The 14,639-nt window shown below is 40.5% G+C and overlaps 1 protein-coding gene across 1 annotated transcript in view; it reads right to left on the bottom strand.

Annotated features, from left to right (window-relative positions):
* Positions 1-733: 733 nt before the first annotated feature.
* Positions 734-14,639, bottom strand: part of Btbd1 (BTB domain containing 1) — a 35,849-nt gene continuing 21,943 nt past the window's right edge. Inside the window, exons 5-8 of the mRNA XM_057756221.1 lie at positions 11,149-11,341; positions 6,273-6,360; positions 2,802-2,948; positions 734-2,461 (exon numbers count right to left, since the gene is read on the bottom strand). Of these exons, the coding sequence (XP_057612204.1) occupies positions 2,303-2,461; positions 2,802-2,948; positions 6,273-6,360; positions 11,149-11,341 (587 nt within the window). The 3' untranslated portion in view covers positions 734-2,302. The remainder of the gene's footprint in view (positions 2,462-2,801; positions 2,949-6,272; positions 6,361-11,148; positions 11,342-14,639) is intronic.

Genomic DNA, 14,639 nt, shown 5'->3' with positions numbered 1-14,639 from the left:
TGAAGGCTCAGCAGGGATCCATGTGTTTAACCACACCACATCTATTTTTTTTTTAAAAAAAATTAATTACAATCGAGACACATGAAATCCCCTGGACACTTGACAGCTTCTCCGATCTAGCAGGTTTTCATCCAAGTCATTGTTGGTAACTAGAACGATAAAGACTGTGGCCATGGCAGAGCCTGGGCCACGGACCTGAAAGGCCCTACAGGCCACAGCCAAGGGCCAGAGGGGCGTTGACTGCAGGGCTGTGGGGCAAACTATCAGTAGACTCTTCTGCAGCTGAGCTGATAGAGACATCAGCACTCACTCTAGTAGGACCACTCTCCATGGGCCAATGGGGTCCCTTTCACTCAAACCACATCAGGCACCTGCTGTACCTCTCAACTGTGCCCGCCCCGTTCTGTAAGCACTGGTTAAAATTAAAAGTGCTTGGGCTGGAGAGATGGCTCAGAGGATAAGAGCATTGCCTGCTCTTCCAAAGGTCCTGAGTTCAATTCCCAGCAACCACATGGTGGCTCACAACCATCTGTAATGAGGTCTGGTGCCCTCTTCTGGCCTGCAGGCATATACACAGACAGACTATTGTATACATAATAAATAAATAAATATTAAAAAATAATAATAAAAAAATAAAATTAAAAGTGCTTAAGAGCTAACCTGTAATTAACTAGAACCTTTGTATAAAGCGTCTCACATTCAGCTCTTAGAGAGAAAGACACATGACAAAAGATAGGTAAACAAAAAGGATAAATTTATTTTAAAGATTCCAGGTGATGTCCCAATGTCAGTGAGTGGTTCCGTTTCTTGTAGCTTCCATCAGCCACATCCCTTTACAGTTGTTCATAAGAAGCAAGGCACGTGAGTGCCCCAGAGTCAGAAGCACTAGCTACCTCTGCACGCACCACTTGGTAAGGAAGAAGTACTCCCCACCGCTACTAGTCTTTGCTAAACTTCGGTTAAGCAGAAGCACACATTCCATGGGTATTCCAGCTAACTGAGGCTGGCAACATGAGATCACGGTACCAGGGCAAACAGAAAACAGTGCCCTTTCTTCAGCAACTCCAAGAGGCCCTGGCCACCAGCACATCATCTCCCTGCCCTCTTGAAAATACAAAATAGTACTTTTGGTGAGATCTTTTATATCCTACTTAGAAAAAATTCTTAAGTTGATACTTGGAAGAATTTTTATTTTTAACAATTTTCCACAACTACTGATAGACTGGTACACCTTAAGCTTTATTTACACAAGGTTAATTTTTTGTAAGATAATCATTTTCAAGGGGAAAATGTTATCTCACTTATATTTTAAAAATCTGCTTTATAAAAATGTAGAAATGTCACTCTGCCAGACATCCTACTGACCCGCTCTTGCGATAGATGCGCCAGCCACATCAGGAGGTCACAATTATCAAGCATGTTGCTTCTTGGCTAGAACTATGTAGCTGACAAAAAGCCTCCTTCCTTTTCAGCAGGAGTGACTGGCTGGACAGCTTCATGGTGTCAAAGCAGCTGTGAGGGGCTTAGCGCTCTATCCCCGTTGCTGCTGGTGCAGGTGCTCTCCACTGGCACCTCCATCTTCTCTCGGTCATCTAGGAGTCACTGGCAGCCCAGTGACAGGCAGAGCAGGATGGGAGTGACAAAGAATCCACTTAGATCATCCCTGTGATCTGTTTGCAACAATTATTGTCACTGTGTACAAGCTCCACTTACAGTTGTAAACAATGCTATGCAATACACTACTATGCTATTACAAAACACCTTTCTATAAATACACTCAAAGTTTTCTTGGGTGTTTTTTAGTCTCACTTTTAGCATTATTCCAAATGCTAACAACCAAATATTTCAAAACCCCAAATATAAAGTCAGCTTTCTTAATTTTCTAAAATTAGTTATTTGAGTTAAAAAGAATTCTGTAGGAATACTGACCCATTTCACCTAACTTTCAAAATAGTAAAAACAAAAGCTTTAAAAAAAGCGAAAATACCCACATCTGCTACATAAGACAAAAATCTTTCAGTTCCCAAACTACTGAAAGATCACGAGTCAGTGGAGCTATGAATCACACAAAACGAAGTGGAAAGACTGAGCTTTTCACACAAACCTGGTTCTCTTTGCCCCAAGGGTTAGAAGAAAGTGGAAAATCTGCCTTTGAATCATGCAGAGATTTAAATAAACTTTTTTACTTCCTCTAAGAAACTAAAATGTCTCTTATTCTGTAATTATAAATACTCATGACACTCAACTATTTGTGGCCAGTTGTTTATGCTTTGTGATTAGACTGAATGGTCATTAACACTAATTATGTATAAAATATTATTTCCGGTATTTGTCCATCTTCTATTGAAGTGCCATTATTATTGCCAGGGGAGCTGAAAAATAAAAAAACAGTCTTGCTTGCAGCAGGGGTCTCATGTACCACTTTCTTCAGTCCTTTTGTGCCATAGTGAGAATCTGGACCCTAAATGAGAAGCGATGGTTTAGTGACTGTCATCTAGGAAGCGCTCACTGCGTTCTGCCCTAGTCACTACAGATTCCGTATAAAATTTCATTCAGTCATTCAATGAAATATCGAGTTTTTGCTTAAAAACAATTTAAAAAAAATTTAAAGTTCAATTTCTTTAAACAAAGGGGCAGTCCTTAGGAAGACCTCTTTTCTCGGAATAGTGTAGTGCTGGACAGCACTTAAAGCCGTCGAGTGTCTTCGCTCCGCTTTCCCCTCCCCGTTTCTAAGAGGCTCCCCTACCAGGGGCTCTGTAAAGCATAAAAGGCAGGAGCCACAGAGTCCGGGAGGCTCTTACCTTGAGGGTTGCGCACGCCGTGTAGCACACATTGGGCAGAATCTCTATAGGTTCTTTGAACATGACCCTGAATGTGTTGGCGGTGCCGTCACAACTGAATCCAGTATCATTCTGTCCCAGGGTTTGTTTTTTCTCATATTCAATGATCTGTGGTTTAAAAGAGAAGTGACATCTAAGTTAAACTGTAACAGCCTTGCAGAAAGAATGGGAGCTTTAGAAGCTGCAGCCCAGACTGTACACTTTCCATGTTCTAATTTTTCTCCACTTATCTCTAATTATCAGATGCCTTTTTAAAGCATCCGATGGTCAGAAAACAGCTCTTTAACTCATGCATCTCAGGCGGGGGGGTGGGGGGGAGGCATCAAGCAGCGGGGGCTTGGCTGCAGAAGAGAGGCTCCATACAAGACACAGTTTGGTGTGTGAACTTTAGAATGTGGACTTGAGCAGGGCACAGCAGTGCACGCCTTTAATCTCAGCACTTGGGAGGCTGTGTTTGAGGCCAGCCTGGTCTACAAAGCAAGTTCCATGGCAGCCAGGATTGTACAGAGAAACCCTATCTGCGGAGGAGTGGAGATGTGAACTTGAGATATTGGAGGGGAAAAAAAAAATCTTTCTCCTTGTTTAGCCCATGTTTTATTCTTAGGATAATTTTTCAACATTTTCAGCCTCAGTATTTACTGAAATTAAAATGCCCCTAAATGTACTGCCATGTCTGTGAATAATTTAAATTAGCTCTATATTATTAGTTCTAAGCGATATGCGAGACATCATGGGAACCCTCCAGGAGAGTCAGCCAATAGAGGAAATGAAATATGCAGGCAGTGCCAGTTCAGATGATAAAGAAGCTGGACGGAGAGGAAACCACTTCATGGAGGACGGCTTGAAAAGCTCAAGGAAGAGCTTACCAATTATTAGGAGGACTTCCATACATGGGACAGTGCCCCAAGCCTGTCTAGAAACAGTACTAAAATAGGCAAAAGCCATCTAAAGCTAAGGTCCTCTGCAGGAGAGGAGAAGGAAGAGTACCAGGTGTAGCTAGGCACTGGCTACACACATGTGTACAGTCTGTGACAACTAAGCCATATGTGTGATTTACTAATATAACTCATCCAGCCTCCCTTTAAACACAAGGTCTCACTATGTAGCCCTGACTGGCCTGGAACACTCCAAGACTGGAATTAAAGGTGTGCACCCCATGCTCAGTGAATATACCTTTCAAGTATCTATTAGCTCAATAAAAGGTTGGAACTATACAATTAAAATCTCTAGAAAATACCACTACACTACAACAAGGTGCCATTATTAGCGTATGAATGTAGTTTCAACACCTTCTTGTATCAATTACCATCAATTTATATACCTATAATATTTTATTTGTTTTAATAAATAAAGCTTGCCTGAAGATCAGAGTGCTAAACTTCTAGAGGGCAGGGAGTGGTGGCACACACCTTTAATTCCAGGACTCAAGGCCACTCTGGACTATACAAGATTGAATTGTCTAAAAGGAGAAACAGAGCTCACACAAAGGCGTTCCGGGCACTCAGGAGTCACACGCCTTTAATCTCAGCATTAGGGAGGTGGAGACAGGAGCTCTATGGCTAGGCAGAGAGAGGTTTATAAGGCAGCTGAGGTTTGGTAGAGAGCATTGCAGTCTGCAGTCACACCGAGGATAGGATCGCCCCTTTGAGCCTTGGTAGAGGTAAAAACTCTCTAGTGGCTTGGCTGCTTTGCTTTTCTGATCATCAGCTTGAACCCCAATATCTGTCTCTGGGTTTTTATTATTTGTGCTCCACATACTTGTTGCTTCAATACTGCTGTCCCATGGGGTTTGCAGAGCTGAGACTGAAGGGGGTGGGGTGGGTCTTTGGGTGATATAACTGCTATAGTCCCAAGGATCTATCTTTCCTTAATGGTGGTCCATGTAGCTAGTGGCAGTGGAGACACGGATCAACTTTCAAAAATGTTTCAAGTTATCAAACCCTTCTTCTACCACACAAGTCTCCGGTATTTCCATCTGAGCCAAAGTACTGTCTTGAGACATGCAAGGCTCTTATTGAGGGGGAAGGGTAAAGTGGATCTCAAAAATAAATCAAGGCCAGGCAGTGGTGGCGCACGCCTTTAATCCCAGCACTCAGGAGGCAGAGGCAGGCGGATCTCTGTGAGTTCGAGACCAGCCCGGTCTACAAGAGCTAGTTCCAGGACAGGCTCCAAAACCACAGAGAAACCCTGTCTCGAAAAAAAAAAAATCAAAACAACCAGGCACATAAAGATGAACTTTCACATTTTAAAAAAGAAGCCACCTCTGTCTGCTACACTAGACTGTCCTTTCTATGTGACAAGTTTCTGGGATGATGACCCAGCACAGGTACTAAGAAAAGCTCTCAAGACTGGAAAGATGCCCCTGCAGAGGACTAGGTTCAGGTTCCAGCACCCACATGGCAGCTCACAACTGTCTAACACTGGTTTCCAGGAGAGCCAATGCCTCCTCTGTATCTTGCATATACAGGACATACATACCCTCAGGTGTATGCACACAAAATAAAATAAAGAAAGAAAACGTCCTCTAGATGGTTCTAGTAAAACTGAAAGTACTAGGGAAATGGCTTTAGTGCTGGGCAGGGCACCTGCTGCACAAGGGAAGCTCTGAGTTAAGACCCCTAGCCTCCATGAAGGCTGGTGCAATAGCGTGCATCTGTAACCCCAGAGATGGCTCACAGGACAGTCAGCCTAGTTAAATTAGTGGGCTCTAGGTGAAGTGAGAGACTGTCTCAAATAAGAGGCCAGAGAGTGCTAGGGGTGGTGGTGCATGCTTTAATCCCAGGATTTGGGAGGCACAAACACATGGATTTCTTTAAGTTCAAAGGTCAGCCTGGCGTACAGAGCTAGTTCTAGGACAGCCAGGACTACACAGAGAAACCCTGTCTAGAAACGAAACAAAAGAAGCAAGAAGATAGAGAGTGATCCTGGAATTATTTCCAACTTCAACCTCTGGCCTTTATGTACACTACACCCACCTGCACAGACCAGCTTATATGTGTACCTACCACTACCCCCCACGCACACACTAACTTCAAGGAAACATTCACTTAGAGGATTTGGCATTATGGTATGTTAGGAACCATATCTCAGCTGGTAGACATGGTATTAGGAGAAGTTCCCCGGAAAAATGAGGCTTTACTACAGCGGTTAAAATGGCTCTTGTCACTAGGTAACATAACTGGTTAGGTGGACTTTGGATGGACTTCATGGAGGGTAACTAAACATTTTTAAATAGTGGTCAACACTCAGATGAAACTTCAAGATATTTCACACGAAAATCCATCAATTCCGTCTCCTTATTTTTAGACACTTGTATCCAGACAGGAACTATTTAATGGCAAGGACTAAGTAGTGGCTGCCTTTTAAAACAAATAAAAGAAGCTGGACAGTAAGGAGCAGAACTGAAATATTCATAACAGGGATGGGGAGTACCTGTATGTTCACTTGATAATCCGTAGGCCCATGAATAGATCCATACAAACCAAATCCAACTACAGAGATTCTTCTGTTTACTGTGAACCTGCGAGAAAAGATCCCATTACAAAATAACACAAAAAATTCTCTAAGTGTTCATATTTTGAAGATTATAGCTTTTTAAAAGTGGTATCTGGATTTTAGCTACAAAAAGAAAATCATCATAAAAGACATTTTTGAAAATGTCATCTTCACTGCCCACAAATCCTAATGTGAACCGAAGAGGCCCTCAAGCAGGATTTGTTCTGTACAGTCAGAGGATTGTAACCTGAACACCTGCTCTCATTACAGTGGCTGGCTCTGTGCTGCATTCATCCAAATCTCCCTCGTGACCATTCCAGTCATTAAGATCAAAGTCCCAAACCTGGACTCTGTCAGTGAATACTTACCAAGGGCCTAGCATATTTAGTCTGTGTGGCTGGTCAGGAAACAATGGTGAACAAGGCACAGTTTCCGTCTCTGCCATATGGGAGACAGTGATAAACAAGAAGAGAGGGACAAATACTAACTCTATATTGTAGAAAGAGCGGTAAATGCACTAAGCTAACTGCTGGTGGTAGATGGGTGGAGACAGGTACCAACTCACAGTGGTGGATTTGGATAAAGGCTCCGGAAAATAATTAGCAAGTCTAGTTTAGTCACAATAGTCAAGAAATACTGATCTATCTATCTTACTTCATTTACTGTATGTGTAAAAAAAATATTCCCTACAAAGCAACTGAAAAGACTGTATTACACACAATGACTACAGGTAACCTGTACCTCAGCATCTGCAGTCCCTATCACTATCACTACTCCTGGCACACCACGATAGTTTCCTGAGTACTTGCACATGCACTGAGCCCACAGCTCCACTGCTTACGATAACTCCTCTCCTTTAAACAGCACAGCAGCCCTACATATTAGTCAACTACCTAATCTTACTCTCCCCAGTTTCTGTAGTCAGTGAAACAAGCTCTAGCCAGGCATGGCTGCAACAACTTTCACGTTGAGGTTACCAGGAAGTCAAAGCAGGAGGAAACCTTGTGCTAGCTAGCAAGATCAAGACCATCCAGAGTGGGAGAAAGAAGGTGCTGGGAACACAAAGGTCATGCATAGGCTGTTGTGCTCACAGAGCACTAGGGAATATTCATTCAAGGTTGTCTTTTCAAGGAAAAAGATGTATAACCTGTTTTCTGCCCAGAAGGCTGGGATTAGAGGTGGCTATTAGCCTAGGTGATCCATGCACTATCTGCAGGACCTCGACATAGCAAGCTCCCACAAGCAGAACTGGAGACATTTAATACTCTAGGTGACCTTTGTATTATTACTATGAGAAGGGGCTCCTCCAAGCTGCCACAACTAGGACTGAAGGTGGCTAATAACCCAGATGACCTCTGCCCTAGCTACATGACCTAGATCACACCTCCATAGGCCCTTAAGATAACTCATGTAGCCTAACTATCGAACCCATCTTCATGGGAAGAAGTGACATGTACTTGGATAATCTAGGCTATTTGCAGTTCTTCATTATATGATAATATATGATTCATAGCAAAACTGTTTCATAGCTTCCATCATTTCCTTAGACTCAATTCCCAGGAGCACTGCTGAGGAAAACCACTCTCAAGCTTTACGATATTTGTCAAACCGCTTCAGAGAATCCCCCATTTGTCATTTATCTTTAAACTTCATGGTTTGGGACATAAAATTCTTTATCAAACAATGATCTGTTCTAGGCTGAAAGGCCCCATCATCCTCATCTGTTGTAGTATGTTCAAAGTTTTGTTTTTGTTTAATGTTAAAACTTTAATTTATATAAATACTGCATGGGATCAGTAAGGATCCAACTCCAGTGGCCAATCCTTCCCTCTTTTATTCCATTCTAAATGCTCACCTGGCCTCATGGCTCTGACCTCTATAGTGTGGTCCACATCTCACTCCTTATAGACTCAGTGTTCTTTTTCGTATTTGAGCTGCTCCTCCCTTTGGTAAAATAGAATTTATTCTTCCAGATTAACTTTATATTCTCTGAGGCCACTCCTCTACCAAAAACATGGGACTTCTGAAAGAAACTTTCTAGCATACGCAATTTAAGAGGCTAATTCATCCTTACTAAAGTGTGATTCCAGGCAAAGTTCTCTAGATCCCACAGAACTATTTGCTGACCATTTTGGAGTTTAATCCTACTCTTATAGTAATGTTCGACATAATAATTATAACTACAATATATATACTATAATATAGTAAATATATAACTACAATATAGTAAAATATGTACTTAAAATGTTATTTACTCAATATATATCTCATTGTTTTACATTTAAAATCTTGGGTTTCTTATTGTGGTAATACACATACAAACTATACACGTTAGTCATTAAGTGCACAGTAAGTGGCATTAAGTATATTTACGTCACTGTACACTGTGACCACTGTTTATTTCTGTAACTGAGGGCTTTTAACAGGGTTTATAATAATGGTAAGAATAATCTCAAATTCACATTTTAAAGCAGCAATTATTCTCTTATTTGTTCCAATAGGCTTTTTGTTAGGTTCTCTTCACCCTAAGGTTCAGGTACAAGGAGCCAGTGACACTACAATTCCTGTGATGTACAGAACAGAACCAAGACTCCCAGAATTCATGAAACGAAAACTTTCTGTTGTGACTGTAATCATATTTTATTTACAAGCCAAAGATATTTTAGTGATTTCCATAAACGGCAAGTACCATAAAAATAAATAAAACTTATGCATTTATTGTTGCCATTGGTAATTATACAAATATTCACACACACACACACAAAACTTATACCCAAACATGCGTAGTCACATGTGAAGACACAGACACTCCTATCTACCTTCCACTTAAATCACATGAATGACACACCCTACACTGTTATCTTCATTTTACAAAAGAGCAATTGGGAGTTCAGGCATCCGGTGCCTTGACCAAGGCTGCCCTACTAAGAGCTGCTGCACCTGGACAAACCCTTGAGATTCAGCCCAGAGCAGTCTCCTGCACTGCACACACTGTCCTTTCCCAGTCCAGCTCCGTAGGAAAGCTGAGCTTCAGCTTGCTTGGGAGCATGCAAATAAAGTCTCTGGCAGAAAAGGACTGAAAAATCTAAGCAAAGATTTTAGAACTGAACAGCTTTCAGACAGTAGGTGAGTTCAGATATGGAGATATGATACAGAGAAGTGACTCAACTTTGTCAACTTCTGGAACGTAAGGCATTAACATGTGCATGCTTGTAGCCAACACACGTAGAGCGCATACACACGGAGCTGTACATTTGGGTTTGCCTGCCAGTGTCCTCCCAAAAGTTTGTGTACCGGAGTATGAACCTTCCTGTCCACTTCATTATTTTACCCTAAACGTTTATTATCAGCTGTATTACAGATAGACCATTTATCACTTAAGCATGACAATATGAATCATTTCAAGTCAGTAAAGGAAGAAGAACAAAACATTTCCCTGGCAGTGGTGGCGCATGCCTTTATCCCAGCACTCAGGAGGCAGAGAAAGATGGATCTCTGTGAGTTTGGGGCTAGCCTGGCCCACAGAGTGAGTTCCAGGACAGCAAAGACTTGTTACACAGAGATGCCCTGTCTTAGGGAAAAAAATAAATAAAAAATTATATGTATATATATATGGTGTGTGTATATATAAAATAAATATTTTACATTATGTATTTATATATTATAGAAAAACTGAGTTTCCTAGAGCTATGTACTAAGGTACATCCAGAATTAATGGAAAAGGCCTCTCCTTTCTGATTATATAGGGCTCTAATTTATGACTGCATCGATGACTGCTTTGCTAGGAGAAACCTAGCAAAGGTGGGTATCTCTAGCTAGAGTTTTAATTCTTAATTTCTCTTCAGTGGTCAATCATTGTTAGTGAAATGTTTTCTATACTTAATCTATTAATAGTTATCAGCATGTACAAAGGTAAAATTTTATCAGTGGCACCCCTACCACCTCCGGAGTCTTGCTGTCTATAGGAACCACTGTTTGCTTTAGTCTCGCACAGTGAAGAGCTATATTAACAGATCACCGAGCTACTTCTTCACTCTCCAAATATACCCTATCTGTTCTCATAGCGCCGTCCTGTCAGGGCAGAGCGGGCTGTAGAATTTCCTCTACACCCTATGGTGAGGTGGTCCAGACTACGTGTCTCATTCAACTCTTATCTCAATGTTGCTTCCTTTAGGAGCTAACCACATGGTATTTCCTTCTCTCAGTGCTCCAGGAACCTCTGTTCCTTGGAGGTCTGATACAAACTCACCTGTGAGCTTTGTGAATGGACAGCTCTCTGACACCTTAACTCCTCCCAGGTAATTGGTCTACTCAGGCTTTCTTCTCCGGTCAATTCTGATAATTTATATTTGCCTATAAAATGATCCATTCCATCAAGATGTTCAATTTATCAGCACAGAGTAAACCCAGAATTAAAGTAAAAATTTTAGCATATGATAGTCACATTTTGATTTCTGAATAGGAATCTGAAGAATTGCTTCTTCTAGGACGGTTTGTCCTATTGATCTTTTAAGGAAAACAGATTATGTATTCATCAGTTTTAACTCACTCCGTTCTTCATTTGCCTATTTAATTTCTCTAGTGCTGTTTCTATATCCATTTTCTATTTACTCTGATTAAACACTTAAATCACTTGCTCCTACTCTTATTTGCTAAAAGCAGTTATTTCTTTGTGTGCAGCTTTGGTCTCATCCTGTATTAAGCAAACTATAGAATGAAATATTGGCTAGCTGCCTCTCACACGATGAGGCGGCTAAAGGCTAAGCACTAACTGCCGCCCTCCGCACGTGCCCAGCCCACGCCCGGCAGATACCTGATCCTGTCGCTTGTCCCACTGTAGCCCCAGCGGCTCTCTACTTGCTGGAATCTATTGATGCAGCACTCCTTTCCTCGGAGGCAGCACCGTGGTCGATCAATGTATTCTACTCGGGGTTTAGGGTTGACGGTAAAATGAAGAAAGAGGTTTACCACTTCACGGTCTGACAAAATTCCAGACTGAGCAGGACCTGCAGAGTTACAAAATAAACTTAGCATATAAAATTTTAGCATACATTTGAAGTTTTGATCAATCTTTTCAAAACTAACCTGAAAGAATGTGTTAAGATATGTGAAGACTTAGATGGAGCTCCCCATAACAGAAAGCATTTTCTGTCTTCTCTTGAGTACCGCTGACTTCCATCTAACAGAAGGAGCATGCTCTCTGTGGGACCCTCCACCTCCCACTTCCTACCTGTCCGACACTAGAATCTCAACAAGGGACATTTCTGCCCACAAAGACAGGGACTAAAGCTTTCTTTCTGGGATACAATAAAAGCAAGCAGAAGGTGAGAACTGTGGTTGGGAAAGTTATGGAAATAGAAAACTACACAGTACAATTTCCTAATTCACTTTTTCTTATTGGAGAAAATGCCAAATACTTTAAACTTACCAGAATTAATAGTGCTCCCTCATAAAAGAGGCCAGGAGATCCCTTGCAAAGCCAGCAGAAACAGGGGAGTAAAAATCTTCAAAATACTAGGAAATTTGGAATAAGAAGCCTACTGACTTTAAAACCCAGAATTTTAAAAAAATTCTGTATGAGAGCCAGGTGTGGTGGCACATCCCGGAACTTGGGATGCAGAGGCAGCTGAATTTCTGTAAGTTCAGGGTCAGCACTCTCTATATAGCAATTTTCCAGTTACAGCAGCTATATAGTGAGACCCTGATTCAAATTAATTAACTAAAGAATCACATATAAAATAACAAAATATATTGGCTTGACATACATGATGCAAGCTTTATTGTAATCTCTGGATAAGAAAAGAGTATAAAGCAATCAGAAAGAGCTGGTGACAGAGAGGGAAGGAGTGAAAGAAGGTACTAAAAAACAGAACTGAACCTACTATGATGAAACAAGAGATGAAGATGGAAATTCCCTCCAGATAAGGGCGAGGAGACGCCTCAGTCTGTAAGGTTGAACCCCAGCACCCATGTAAGAAGTCAGTGATGGTGGGGCATACTTGCAACCCTAGCACGGGGAGGTAAAGCCAGGCAAAGTCCAAGTGAGAGACTGTCTCAAAAAGAAAAGCCATGTAGACAGTTCCTAAGGAAAAACACCCAAGGCTGACTTCTGGCCTCTACATATTTGTGCATAACATCACAATACACACAAACACGCACCTCTTTTTCAGGTTAAAAATGCACGTCAAGCCTATGGAAAGAGAATTTTCCTTAGTTGAAAAGAAAGTCCTCACTGGGTAGTTGCGGCACACCTTTAATCCCCGCACTCAAGAGCGGAAAAGCAGAGGCAGGCAGATCTCTGAGTGCGAAGCCAGCCTAGTCTACAAAGCAAGTGCCAGAGACAGCCAGAGAAAATTTGTCTCAGGGAAGGAGGGGAGAAAAGGGAAAAAAAAAAAGTCTTCAGGTGATGAAGAACATGTAACAGCTTAAAGAAGGTAAAATAGCATGCGTTAAAATTAACAGCAGTAAATCAAAAAATTAATGTCCATTGTGTAAAATCCTATCTCTAATCCATCATCAACAAACTATGAGAAAGCAAAGAAGACACTGTAGAATCCTAGAAGTGCCAGAGAAAAGGTACGTATCCTTTTATAGTATAATAAGAGGTAATAAGAAGACCGGCCAAGGGAAATAACGGAAGCCAAAAGGAAACAGGACTACATCTATGTAACAGATCAATCGCTGCTAAACTGAAGCTGTATTCCTCGAAAACTGAAAGCAGGAAAAGATGTTTACAGACGGACACAGGGAAAGAGTAGCTAAGAGAATCTGACAGCCCCCCTGCTGCTGTAAGAATGTCCAGTGTGACGGACGATCGGATAGAAGCACAGCAATCACCAGAGAGGATGAACTGACAGGATTTAAATGACTACTGATTTTAAGATAACAACATCCATGGGCTTTAAGAGTTAAAACACATGAAATGGCAAGAAACACTGAAGAGGGTTAAGTATCTTTTGTACTGCATGGGGAATTTTAATTTGAAAGTTTTAATTTTTAAGATTTAACTTTAAAATTTCATAAGGAAGCATTTGTATATTATCAAGTAACCCACTAAATAGTAAAAGATACTGATTTCTCTTTAAAATTGCTTAACTTTTCTTACTTTTCACTAGAAATTAGTAAGAGAATGTTTAACAAGCAAATAGAAGAAAACAAAATACTAGAAATCACTTGGTTATTTCTAAAGAAAACGAGGAGAAAGCAAACAAACAAAAACCACCACAAACCAGAGCTGAGTCAAGAACAAACAGCAAGATGATAACTCAAATGTCCCAATGACCTATCACATGTCAATCAAATGTGCCTATTAAATGTAAATCAAATGTACCAATAACCTTTTAAGTATAAATTTAAATCTATCAATGACCTATTAAATGTAAATCAAATATTCCAAGTAAAAGATAATGCTTGTAGAACTGGATACCTTAAAAATACAGTTTACAAGAACATAACTGATATGCAAAGATAATAAAAACCTAATTAAAAGAATGGGAAAATATAGAATACAGGTCTAGAAAAACAAGTTAATAAGTAATAGCACTTAACTACTCTTGTAGAGACCCAGTTTGATTCCCAGCTCCAAGGGGACCCAACACCTTGGCCTCCTTGGGCAGCCACACTCACGCATATACCTCTCTCTCACACACACATACACAATTAAAATAATCAAATTAAATCTTTAGAAAACGTAGAATACAAAAAGCTTTGTAAAAAGATTGTAAAACTACATAAGTGTCAAAGATGTAAAAAAAAAGCTTTACTAGATTTAAAGTGGGATGTATCATAAAGATAAATAAATCTAGTAAAAGTAATTAAATACAAAATTTAATGTACCTAATAATAGAATCTTAAAATATACAAAGAAAAGATTTATTGAACCAAATGGGAACATATTTTCAACCAAAACCAAAAACTTGAACCTATTTCTCTCAGTAACTGACAAGACAAAAGGAGATAGTAAACCGATACAAATTTTGGACACTATTTTTAGAATATTTATTTATTTATTTATTTATTTATTTATTTATTTTTTAGTTTTTTCGAGACAGGGTTTCTCTGTGGTTTTGGAGCCTGTCCTGGAACTAGCTCTTGTAGACCAGGCTGGTCTCGAACTCACAGAGATCCGCCTGCCTCTGCCTCCCGAGTGCTGGGATTAAAGGCGTGCGCCACCACCGCCCGGCTAGAATATTTATTTTGTAGATACAGGATTATTCAAGCTGGTAAACAAGCAGAGAACTCATCAGATTTTCTGTACTCAACAACTCAGAATACATTCATCTTAGTATGTGACTATTTATTAAC

Source organism: Chionomys nivalis, chromosome 23 (genome assembly GCF_950005125.1).
Source record: "Chionomys nivalis chromosome 23, mChiNiv1.1, whole genome shotgun sequence".
NCBI classification, from domain to species: Eukaryota; Metazoa; Chordata; class Mammalia; order Rodentia; family Cricetidae; genus Chionomys; species Chionomys nivalis.
This window is presented reverse-complemented; position numbering and strand designations above follow the sequence as displayed.